This window comes from Chelonoidis abingdonii, chromosome 5, assembly GCF_003597395.2.
Source record: "Chelonoidis abingdonii isolate Lonesome George chromosome 5, CheloAbing_2.0, whole genome shotgun sequence".
Taxonomy (NCBI): domain Eukaryota; kingdom Metazoa; phylum Chordata; order Testudines; family Testudinidae; genus Chelonoidis; species Chelonoidis abingdonii.
Genome location: NC_133773.1, coordinates 129244695 through 129257490, shown reverse-complemented (window position 1 = coordinate 129257490; position 12796 = coordinate 129244695). Strand labels below are relative to the sequence as shown.

General features: G+C 41.4%; 1 protein-coding gene and 1 pseudogene across 1 annotated transcript in view; one reads left to right on the top strand and one right to left on the bottom strand.

Moving 5' to 3' along the window:
• Window positions 1-1540, bottom strand: part of LOC116818633 (transmembrane protein 129-like) — a 25721-nt pseudogene extending 24181 nt beyond the window's left edge.
• TACC3 (transforming acidic coiled-coil containing protein 3) overlaps window positions 1-12796 on the top strand; it is a 62374-nt gene that overhangs the window by 16562 nt on the left and 33016 nt on the right. Inside the window, exons 2-6 of the mRNA XM_075066638.1 lie at window positions 4545-4707; window positions 4859-5004; window positions 8909-9982; window positions 11351-11441; window positions 11986-12181. Of these exons, the coding sequence (XP_074922739.1) occupies window positions 4546-4707; window positions 4859-5004; window positions 8909-9982; window positions 11351-11441; window positions 11986-12181 (1669 nt within the window). The 5' untranslated portion in view covers window position 4545. The remainder of the gene's footprint in view (window positions 1-4544; window positions 4708-4858; window positions 5005-8908; window positions 9983-11350; window positions 11442-11985; window positions 12182-12796) is intronic.

The following is a 12796-nucleotide window of genomic DNA, read 5'->3' as shown; positions in this document are numbered from 1 at the left end:
GGACCGTGGCCGTCCTCCACCCTTCCCTCAGCCCCCCCCCCCCCCCGCTATCCTCTACCACCCCCGTTCTCCTGCTCCCACCACTTTCCCCATCGTTCGCCCAACTACTCCTTCCCCCACCCCTACAGCCCTCTGGCTACTGTCCCCAACCATTTCCGCCTTCCTCCCTACAGCCCCCCACTATTCTCCCCTAGTCCTTCCTCACAGCCCCCGCCTCCCGCCTGCTTACTCTCCCTCGCCTCTACAGTCCCCTGGCTAATCTCCCTCCCTGCAACTCTCCCCTCCCCACAGTCCTTCCCTGCAGCCCCCACTTCAGCTACCCTCCTCAGATCCCCCGCTCCGCGAATCCCTCAGCTGCTTCCCCAGCCCCGCTCCCAGCCCGGCTCCCGCCCCGCCTCACCGAGCGGCAGCAGGCCGTGGGCCAGCATGGTCCGGTCTCGCAGGTGGTAGTGGAGAAGGCCCGCGTCCTCGCTGCCCAGCCAGACCGGCCAGCAGTTCTGCACGGTAGCCCGGCCGACGGAACTCTGTTGGGGTAGAACACGAAGCAGACGGCGAACACCAATAGGCCAAAGTGAAGGTGACGGCGGGGCTCTCTCCATGGCCCCGCGCCCGGCCCGCCCGGCCCGGCCGCTCCAGACGCGGCTGAGTCCGGCCCGGCCCGGCCCGGCGCCCGCGCAGTTCCTGGAGAGGAAGTGTGCGGCGAGACCGAAGGCGGCGATCCGTGGCGTGGCTCCGCCACGGAGACCAGCCCCCTGCAGATGCCGCTCGGGACCGTCCCAGGGGCGGGAAGCTACAGCTGGTTGCAAAGCCAGGAGAGGATCCCCGGGCCGTGAGCAGCCTTCCCGCCCGCCGCGAACTCTAGCTCGGCTTTCGTGGTTACAACCATCGCCCTAGCCTGGTGACGCTAGCCTGAACTCATGATTGTCTAAAGTACTCCCACAAGCACGCGGCTGCTGTTGGGAGTCTCCAAGGCAGCGCTGGATCTTCCGGGAGGGAGGGGTTCTGGAAGCACCAGTGCTAGGCTTTGTGTGGGGCACGGTTGTGTTTGGAAGCTCAGGGGATGGTCCTGGTTCTTAATCTGCAGGTTTAATTTTCTAAAATTCTCCCTTTGCAAATGGTTCGTGGCATGAACACAGACAAGTTACATAACACGTACAATACTCATTCCTCTTCCTCGGTTGCGGGGAAGCCGGCGGGGCGGGGTGGTGTGAGAGGCGCTGAGGTGTCGGGGTGGGTTACCCGCTGAGGGAGTCTGGGGTGTGGTGTGGGGCTGAGAGGGCGATGTGCGAGAGGAGGGGGTTGTTTGTATGTTAGGGTGGGGGACTAATGAGACTCCCTCGGCCTGGCGGGTTTGGCTCATGCAGCGACGCTACGGTGAAGGCGTCCTGACGGGGGGTGGGGCGGCGTTCGTCTATCGGCCTCTAAGCCTCACAACCTCCCGTCGCCCCTTCTTCGCTCTCTCGAGTCTGTTCTCCTTTCCCCGTTGTTTCAGCTCAGGGGTAAGGTCTGTGGCTGCTCGGTGTGGCACTCGCTGCTCCATTATTGGCTCGGCTGGTAACCGAACGCCTTGGTGATTCACCAGAAAAAAAGCCCATCTTTTGTTCCCGTGAAATGCGTTACAGGGGAGTGGGGGAGGGACAGGGGGTTTAATCATCAGCTGATTTAGCAATGGCATGATCGGGATCTCCTCTGCTCACTGGTGAGGGTGTGTCACTGTAAGCCCGTTCCTTTGAGTTGTGTATTACTTTTGCGGGCTTGCCTTTGGGGCTGGAACTTACTAAACATGATGACTTTTTGTGGTTGGGAAGTCTGAGAAAATCAAACTAGCAATCCTCTCTTATAGTTGTAAATGAAAATCGATTTTCATTTACATTTGCTGCTAACTTAAATGTTTGTTTTTCTTTTACGTTGGTATTGACATCCCAATGACTATGCTCTTACTGAGTGCTAAATCTAAGAGCTAAATATTTTTTTAAAAACTACTTTTCTTTGGCAATGTGGCATGTTTTACACATGTGCCCATGGTATCTTTAAATATCAATGTTATTCTTCGACTGATTCTCAACCTATTTACCATTGTGGGTCACATATCCAGCTCTGTGTGTTACGTGGGCCACATCCACACAATATATACAGTACTATCTGTATGGCCCTGAGGATGTCGTATGGGCTGTAGCTATGTGCAGATGGGGCACCAAGTGGTCTGTGGGTTGAGAGCTACTGTTCTATGAACTGTACATAGACAACATGCACATGCCAGGATAGCACACTGGGCCCGCAAAGCACTGAAGCTACTTGTTCCTCATGTCTTGTGTTCTGCTGAACAACTGAAGGCATTACTTATGATGCTCCATAGAAGTCTCTTCTCTCTATGCTGAATATTCAATGCAAACTTTTAAGTATGCACAACTATATGAGTATTTGGGTACCCTGTTGCCATGATCTTAAAGTTTGACATATATGCCAAAATGTACTACTAAACAGTTTTAACTGCGCATCTTCTAATTTCAGGTTTTGTGCATTCTGAGGCATACACAGCTCTTGGTCTGAGAAACTTGAGTTGACCTTTTTATCTAATGATATTGACAACTTTGAATATGCAGTTGCAGATTGGCACCAATGCATTTAATTATCTCCTTCACTAAAACCTAAAGCACTTAAATGTTAAATTGTTGAGATTTTATATATACAAGGCAGAAAACTTAATGATGGCTTTCACATACTAACTCAATCACATTTACGTGTAACAATTCTTATTCAGTTGTATCTTATGGTATACTAATATTTATGCAACTGGATCAAGTTATAGTTTTCACAGCAATTAACTTGTGTAGGTAAGATCTCAACCAAATCTTACATTAAAGTAGTCCACTCTCTGCAACACTACTTCAGAGATCAAGTATTTACAATGCCTTTGTTTCAGAATGTAGAAATGGTTGCTAATGTATGGAAATCTGGGTGGGTGTGTGTGTGGTATCTTTAACTTAATACTGGATCCCTGTTGTGCACATCATGTATCTTTTAGTGGTCTTTTATTGCCTTTTCCAGCACAAGGAAAGGCAGCTACATTGAATAAGTAAACAAGTTTTTGAATGGTCCTTCTTGTGTAAAAAAAAAAAAAAAAAGATCTGGTATTAAAAGGATGCTGTCAACTTAAATCTTATCTTAAACTTTCTATTTTATGTACTGACTACTTAGAATAACAACTAAAACTCTAAAAATTCAGTTCACTGCTGCTCACAGGTTTCTGTGCATGTTCACCCCTCACACACCTTTGGCTTGGACAAAAAGCAATGAGGTTAACTTCACTTGATTGTCAGAGCTGTAATTTGGGGCCAAAGTTTGAATTGACACTGTCCCTTTAAAACAAGACGACTAGCAGGATTTAACACATCTGCTATTCTTTTTAAACTTTCTTGCATACCCTGTCCATTTAAAACAAAACAAAAAACCCCCTCATAGATAGCTCTTAAACACTCAAGAGTAATACTAAGCATCTGTAACTATTATCACAGTCTTAAGCACAAAAAGACAGACTAATGAAAAGAACAACAAAGTCCTGTGGCACAGACTAAGGTGCCATAGGACTCTGCTTTTTAGAGATCCAGACTAACGCAGCTACCCCTCTGATACTTAATGAAAAGAGTGTCTGTCAGAAATCGCTAGAGTTAGAGTCCAGTGACAGGATCAAAAACACTAGCATTTTTATAATAATTATTGACTACTTGCTTTCACTGTGCTCTAAACTTACCCTTCTTTTGTCCTTGACATAAAACCCACTGAAAAGTAAGCATACTATAAATTGTGCTCCCCTAGATCACTCAAAACCAATCAGCCTACAAAGTCCGATGAGCTGTGTATCAGCTCCTTTATATCAAAGGTAACATTGAATGGAAAAATTATATTCCCTATAAAGCTCTTCTGGTTCTCATGCTAAAATATTATACATAGTATTTATGTAAATATGACCCTATGGTTCTACGTGTCTTATTGTGTCTGCTTGAACTGTTGAGTCACAATTTATATTTGAGGAGGATGAAAAACTGACATCCTGAGAAAGTTGGAAGAAATGCATATTACACCTATATGCCTTCTGAACCATTTCAGAATATTAATTATCAAAAGCTCTGCTCAAATAAGGAGTTTCTAGAACTTAATCATGATGCATTATAAATAAAATGTAGAAATTTAGCAGGCATTCTCTTTCCCCTGCAAAAACTATGGCTACGCCTAGCTTGAATGTCATGACAACTGCATGCCTGCACATTCCTGTCAGGTTTGGGTGAAGAGAGGGGAGGGAAGAGAACTGTAGTGACCATGTTGTGTTTAAAAGGCAAAATTGCTGATGTAATATTGTATGTATCTGCTTTTTCAATGTATTGTAGTATGTTAACTTGCATAAGGATTTAGAATATTCGTAAAACTCAGTTCTGTGTCTGTTAGTCTTTCACTAGCATGCCAGGCTGACTGTTATCTGAAAGCACAGTTGTCTCACCACACCCTCTCATTCACGTTGTGGGCATGTAAATGTGTTCATTTTCTAGAATGAGTCTGCAGATTTTAAATGGTGAAAACATCAGCGATGATCTAACGGCAGAAAGCTGTTCCTTCCTTTTCCCGTCACCAGAGTCCACAGGGAGACCTTCTATCCTTCGTCCATCACAGAAAGAAAATCTGCCACCAAAAAGTGTATCAAAAGCTATGAAGGTATGTCTGCATTTATGTTAGCTGTTTCCTTCTCACCCTTTCAGGACCTCACTCTTAAGAGAACAAATCATGTATGTTTTTTGTCGGGGGCTTACAAATATTCAATCAGAAACTACTTTTTTTTTTTGTTTGTTGTTTTTCCACCGCAAAGGTAACTTTTCAAACTCCTATGCGGGATCCTCAGACTCACAGAATCCTGAGTCCTAGTATGGAAAACAAACTTGAGACTACTTTCACACTAGATGATTGTACTGAAGTTCTAGGAGACCTTCATCTGTCTGAATCCAACAATGCTGCGTGAGTAATACTCTATCTTCTTGTAAATTATTAAGGCTATTAAGAGTGACTCGTTTGTGAATGCAATATATGTTGAGGATCACTATGCAGACAAATTTCTAATGAAAGATAATCAACTCTGACACTTCCATACTTGTCAGCAAGTTCTAAATTGTACAAGAAGAGCAATCTGGTGCTGAAATTAGAAATGATATGGGGAGCCTACATAGCTGGAGCAAAAATACCCTAGTAATAAGCAGTACTACAATAGTAATTCCTGTGTTCTGTTCCCAGCGCTTTCACTGATACTGGTCAAAGGAGTCTGACTAGAGGCAATGCTTGAGTTGTACCTATAAAACGATGCTGTGAAGACAAGCCCTTAGCCTACACCTTTTAATACATGTACATGGCTAAGATTTTTTTTTTCAGTGGTACTCGTAAGTAGGGCTGTCGATTTAATCGCAGTTAACTCATGCAAGTAACTCAAAAATTAATCACACTGTTAAATTTCAATAGGTATTTCTATTGTTTGTTAAATATTTTGATGGTTTTTCTACATTTTCAAGTATATTGATTTCAATTACAACACATAATACAAAGTGTACAGTGCTCACTTTGTTTTATTACAAATATTTGCACTGTAAAAATGATAAACAAAAGAAATAGTATTTTTCAATTCACCTCATACAAGTACTGTAGTGCAGTCTCTTCACCATGAAGTCAAGTATCTGAGGGGTTGCTGCGTTTAGTCTGGATCTGTAAAAGCAGCAAAGAGTCCTGTGGCACCTTATAGACGAACAGACGTATTGGAGCATGAGCTTTTGTAGGTGAATACCCACTTCGCTGGATGCATAGCCACATGCATCCGACGAAGTGGGTATTCACCTACAAAAGCTCATGATCCAATACGTCTGTTCGTCTATAAGGTGCCACAGGACTCTTTGCTGCTTTTATCATGAAAGTGTAACTTACAAATGTAGAATTTTTGTGTTTTATTTTTGAACGCAGTTTATTAACAATGTAAAACTTAGTCCTACTACTGTTCAACCAGGTCGCTCAGACAAACAAGTTTGTTGACATGAGCAGGAGGCAATGCTGCCTGTCTCTGTTTACAATGTCACTGAAAGTGAACAGGCATTCGCATGCACATGTTGTAGCAGCATTGCAAATAGATATTTACGTGCTAGATGCACTAAAAATTCATATGTCCTTCATGCTTCAGCCACCATTCCAGAGGTCATGCACCATGCATGATGGTTCGGCTTAATAACAATCCAAAGAAGTACTGGACCGATGCATGTTCATTTTCAGCATCTGACTCAAAAGCTGCTAGCAAAAGGTTGATTTTCTTTTTTGATGTTTTGGGTGTAGTTTCTGCATGAAGGAGTGTTGGCTCTTTAAAGACTTTGAAAGCACGCTCTACACTCGTCCTCTCAGATTTTTGGAAGCACTTCAGATTCTTAAAACCTGGAGTCGAGTGCTGTAGCTATCTTTAGAATGTCACATTAGTACTTTCTTGCATTGTGTCGAATCTGCAGTGAAAGTGTTCTAAAATAAGAATCTGGGTTATCATCTGAGACTATAACACGAAATATATGTCAGAAGGCGACTAAAACGAGCAGAGACCTACAATCTCCCCAAGGAGTTCAGTCAAAATTAATTGATGCATTATTTTTAAACACGCATATCAGCATTGAAGCATTTCTGCAGATCCGGCATATGCCCTTAGCTTTGGGCACCAAATGTTTAGTATATCTGGCATAAAATACCTTGCAATGCGGCTACACAGTGCTACTGTTGTATGCGTTCTCACTTCAAGTGACATTGTAAACAAGTGGGCAGCATTATGTCCTGCAGACTGTAACCAAACTTGTCTTGTGTGAGCAATTGGCTCAAGTAGGACAGAGTGGACTTGTAGACTCTAAAATTTTTACATTGTTTTGTTTCTGAATGCAGTTATTTTTTGTGCATAGTTCTACATTTGTAAGTTCAACTTTCATTATAAACATATTACACTACAGTACTTGTATTAAGTGAATTGAAAAATACTATTTTTCTACAGTGCCAAATATTTGAAATAAAAAATAATATAAAGTGAGCACTGTACACTTTATATTCTGTGGTGTAATTGAAATCAATATATTTGAAAATGTGGAAAACATCCAAAAATATTTAAATAATGGCATTCTGTTTAACTGCACGATTAATCGTGATTAATTTAATTCCTTGAAAACCCTACTTATATGGCTTTCCTCGCCCCCCCTCCAGAAAATCATTATCTCCAAGCTGTCTAAAAAGAACTGGATAGTCTTTGACTAGTGGTCAAATTCTGATCTCAAACCCATGCAGCCCCTCTGAACTGAACAGCAGTATTTGGATCTAGATCTTAGTTGTAATTCATATGCCAACTGAACTTCTTGCTCCTATATCTCTAAATGTCCAGGTCTGACATGCAGGGATTAAGTGACTTCTACAATGGCAAAGTGGAACATTTATTGATGGTGTTGTACAGTCATGATTCAGGCACAAATAACAGCATCTCAAGAGCTACTGCTTTTGCTGTAAAAGCAGCAAAGAGTCCTGTGGCACCTTATAGACTAACAGAGTGCTTTTGTTGTGTTTCCTTTCCCTTTCCCCATGCATCAATGAGACTGCTTGTGTTGCTGCACAGTCTAGTGCTGTATTTGTGGTAAGGAGCATCCAGACGTCCTTTAGGACTAGGAAGAAGAAAGCACTACAGACGGAAACTTTCAAAGAATGGCACTGTGGTGCATAGTTCTCAGGCTCGTATTGGTTAAGTACTGAAAGAAGATGGGAGGGGTCTGATTACTTAAACAACAAGTCTTGCAGAGACTCACAGGGTGGGGAGACCATAGTGAACCATATCCTTTCTTGCTTCCAATTTTATCACGCTGGAACTTTAACTGGTTGGCTTTTAATTATGTTTTCCTGTATAGCTTTTCTGTGTGTGGCATTCATATAACTATTTTCGTACTTTCTTTTACAAAAGAGGCAAAACAATGGGAGGAAATACTTTTTCAGGAAGTAATGTCTTAATGCTCTATAGTCTGTACATGAGTTATAAATAAGCGAACTTGAGCTCAGGGGTGACATGGGAATGTGTCTGTGATCATGCATAATCTTTCTATAATCTATTCACTTATAGCAGTCAGTCATATCTCTTCCCCTCTTCCTTGTGTTTTTCCTTGCCTCTCTGTTTTTAGTAAGTCTTAGCATTCAACTTCTGTAATCAGAGCAGTCTATGAAATTCTGGCATACATGTTTCATAGATTTCTGGGGAGGGGAGGGAGTGTTTACTGACAGCAGGGGATGCGGGGGGTCAACAGTGACTAGAGAAAGCAAAGGATGGAATGGAAGAAGTGAGTCATGTTATTACTTGATAGATTATGCTGATGGTCACCCCCCATTCTTACAAAGCCTATATGAATATTTACAGTAGATACAAGTAATGGTACACATTCCTGACTAAATATTGTAGGGGTTTTTAGTACTACTGGTTCTTTACTGCTGCAGTACATATTCAGCCTATCCAGAGTTATGCTCTGAATTTCAACCTCTCTTGTAAAGCATTCCTGGGTGGGGTTGAAGAGAAAAAGAAGGGGACTCAACCATGTGTTTCTATATGAGCACAATGCGGTGGAGGAGAACTGACTTCTTTAGGACAGATCTTGCTGGCTTTTCTCTAATCCCTGAACAGCAAGATACCAGGGTGGTAGGCTCTTTAGAAATCGGTCAAATTCTCTTGCTTTTATGGTGATCTCAACCCTCTCGCATTCGATTCTTTTTGTATAGCATAAAGCTTTGCAAATTCCGGCATATGAGTTTGAAAATGGTTTTTTTTAAATGGTGTCTTAATTTATAATTAGCTAGCTATTTTAACACTGACTTTATTTCTTTGTAACAGAAATCAACAAGCAACTGAATTTGAGATTAAGACTACTAGAGAAAATGAACAAGTGCAGGAGGAAGCCAGTGTCACTCCTTATCCAGACGATGAGATGCCAGTGAAAAGCTGTGGTACATACAGCATTGATTTTGATAACTTAAACAACATCAATCCATTCCAGAGTTCCTCTCAGATGCAGAATTCTCATGAGAGCCTAAAAAAGTCTGCTATATTATCTAGCAACCCTGAAAAGGTTTCTGAGAAAAATGATACAAATTCTCTGTCACTGGATGAAACACTTCCTGTTACTTCCCCACTGACTGCTGCAGTGTCCGAGAGAACAAATCTAAATGCAGACACCCTTATTGGTGTGACAAAAGAAACTGTTTCCATGGATGTAGTAATGTCAGGTAATGAATCCAAACCAATTCCTAATGACACTGACCAGGATATAAAGACCACCTCTGAAGTCAGCAAAACCAATTCTTCCAATGGATCAACACAAACACAGAACTCTCCACTACCTGTTCAAGGGTCCTACAGCCTTGATCCTAACAGCGCTGATGTAACACATACTTTCAAAACTAGTGGATTAAAGCTACAGAATTCCCCAGTAGCAGAAAGAACTTCAACAAAAGAGTCAAAGCCTGAAGAACAGGCTAGTTTCTCCAAGGCTGAATCTGTAAAACTAGAATTTGACTTCACTGATAACGCATCTAGTAAAAGGCCACCTCCTAGGAAACTAGGCAAAAGACCTGGAATTAAGCCTCCTTCCAAGAAAACTGCTATAGCTCTAGGGAAAACACTGGAGAACTCAGAGGCAAAAAGCAAGAGTAAAACAGAAAATGAAACTCCTGTTTCCAGTGCATCTTATAACTTTGACTGGGAAAAATTTGATGATCCAAATTTTAATCCATTTGGAGGAGGTTCCAAAGTTTCTAGCTCACCCAAATGCCCTAAACCCAACACTGAAAAAGCTAATCAGCAAGAGGAACAGGATAGCACCTTACCAAAAAGGGAATCTCTTCCAACAGAGCAGATTAACAGAATTGTTGCAGATGAGACTGCTGAAGAAATAGTGCCTGAAACTCAGTAAGTAAATCTTGATGATTGAACTTGTAGAACTGCCTCAAAGACATTTCAGGGCAAGATGATGCCAAAAATTCATGAGTGCAGAAATCTGTACAGTTCTGAGAAATCTGTGCTTGTGCCTGTGAATAGATTTTTGTGTGTGTTGAGATAGAGGTATTTTTATTTAGACTGTCTTGCTTTAGAAAGCGAAAGATAAAAAAGCATCAGATCTGTGTGCCTGCTCTCCCTTCACCATTGCCTCCACTACTCCTTCAAAATAAAAATTGAATGGGAAACAGGGTAGATATACTGATCTGTCACACTCCTTCCACTGTAGATGTTAAAGCTTGGAGAGCTACCAGATAATGGCTGGTTCAGTAGCAGGGAGTGGAACAGACTGGACAATTGTTCTGTTTGACACTGTTAGCCTAAAATCCAATTCCTCAGTGGGGTCAGAACTTCACCTCTGGTACCTACCCCTAATATTCTTAGGGCATAGGACAAGAGCGAGCAAGGAAGAAATGACACTTCTGTTCATCCTATTATTCTATAATAGGGAGTTAACACTGCTTTCTGTTGTGAACACTATCTGTAATATAAATGCTTCTCACAAAATCTGGAGCTGGAAGAAAAAGTGGTAATATCAAGGGACTGGAGTTTTCCTCCTTTAGTTAATATTAGGGGGTAGGGTGTTTTTGTGTTTGAATTCTGAAGTCCAATTTTAACCACTTATATGCTAACAACTTTACTATGGAACATATTGGAAACAACTAGCTGTTTATCCAGAGTAGAATCTTTCATTTGATATGTTCATTTGACAGGAATGAGTATTATGTGTTCACTGTCCTGGTCACACATACAGAGCCACCTATTACTGTTAAACTTAGGATAAATATTAAATTTACACTGCCATCAGCTGAAGTATTGGACTGCTACAGTGAGGCTTTATGGAGTGTCCATAAAAACATTGCTATGGATATTTCTCTGTTAAAAGGAGGGTGGGAAACCTTTGCATTCTGGGGTTTAACTCAAACAGAGCAGTTTTCACAGAAATGCTGCAGGTTTTAGAAGTAGAAACTCCTTTAAATCTAATCTCCCTGCTTTTTGTTAATGGAAAAGGCTGTTTGGCGAGTCTATGGCAGTCATGACTTTCTGTACATCCATGATAGTATTCTAGCTTTCATGGGAGAGGTATGTAAATTCATTCTTACCTGCTGATTGTTTTTGTTAATGGAGAGCTTGTTGCTATTTAGAGACCATTATTATCAGTGGTGGGATGGGGGTAAGGCAAGCTGTCAAACTTCCTATGTTTAAATGACTCTTAGCCAGGTCTAGGAACATGTTTAGACCTTTGAACTGACTAGATTACTATGACTTTAACTGTTTTAGTAACTTCCCTGAAGAAAAACCAAGCGAAGATGAAGACAAGTCTGTAGTTCAAGCAAAAATTGAAGAGGAATCTACAAGAGAACTAACTATGGTAATGTGTATCTATATTTAAGATATCCAGTTCTTGGTAAAACCGTTATGTTAAACCAGTTCTCTATTTCTAATAAAATTGCTGTTCTCCCCTTCTTGCATTCCCTTCAGCCTATAACTGTAACTCTTACAGATCCTCAGACTTCTACAGTGAAAACAAAATTGATTTTTAAAAACCATTGAAAAGAGGGGTTGGGCCCTATCTGTGCAAATCCATAAACTCAGCCTGACGTAAATTAAGGGATCAAATCAGTATCATGGAACATATCTATCTAAAATCTCTTGATTTAGTTGACTGCATAAAGTGCAGAGACTGAAAACTTAACGTTCTGCTTGATGATGAGGATTAACACAATGTATTGGGTTAACAAATTCCTGCTGCTGTTGAAATCTTTCCCATGGACTCTATTCTGGCTAACCTTTTTAACTGTTGTATAACAAACTGATTTAACCATCACTAATGTGTTTTAAGTGCCATAAATACGCTATGCCACTCATACTCCCAGTGTTCCATATTACAAACTAAGTGTATGTCTGCCTTCCAGGAGAAAAAAGCAAGCTCAAATACTTCACCAGTTAATGCCCACAGTCAAGATAACTTGCCTTTAATTGGCAGTGGAACATCCCTTTTGGCTGATCAAGAACATGAAGCCAATTGCAAGAAAACTGAAATGGCAGTTGATATAAATGATCCAACAGTAGTCACTGAGTCTGAAGAGTACTTTAGACCCTCAACTGAAGGTAAGAGGCGCTGCAACAGAACTGGACACACATGCTGTTAAAACAGCTCTGTATGCTGTTTTCTTCTACTTCAGTTTAAGTTATAGGAACATCTCATTACCAATTCTAGTTTTTAATGTTTCATCCTTCCTATCTTTAAAGGCACAATCCTTAAATTCAGACAGGTAACTTTTCCTAAGATTATTGAAACTGACAGACATTTTGAAGAAAAGATTTGTTACACTAACCCTTGAAAGCATTGTTTATGGTCAGTTTCCCTCTGATAGTTTACTTTGACTGTTTCCTTTGTGCATATACAACCGAATAGCTCTTTTTAAAGTTGGGGGGTGGGGGAGAGGAGTAATTTTGTTAAAGCTGGTATCCAAAAGTACTTCCCGCTTCTCCCTTCAAAAACTGACTAGGTTTCATGTTGACATTGCTTGACGGGACAATTGACACTAAATAACCAGGGGCCAAATCCAGTTGTAATCTAAAGAATACCACTGCACTTGCTTAGTGACAATTAGGTTTCTAATGGGTTTCACTTGGCATTAGAAAAGCACTTTAAACTAGGTTCAATGGGGACAGGTGAGCAAAACCCACAGGTAAGTGGGGAACATGGAGACCTGGGAGATG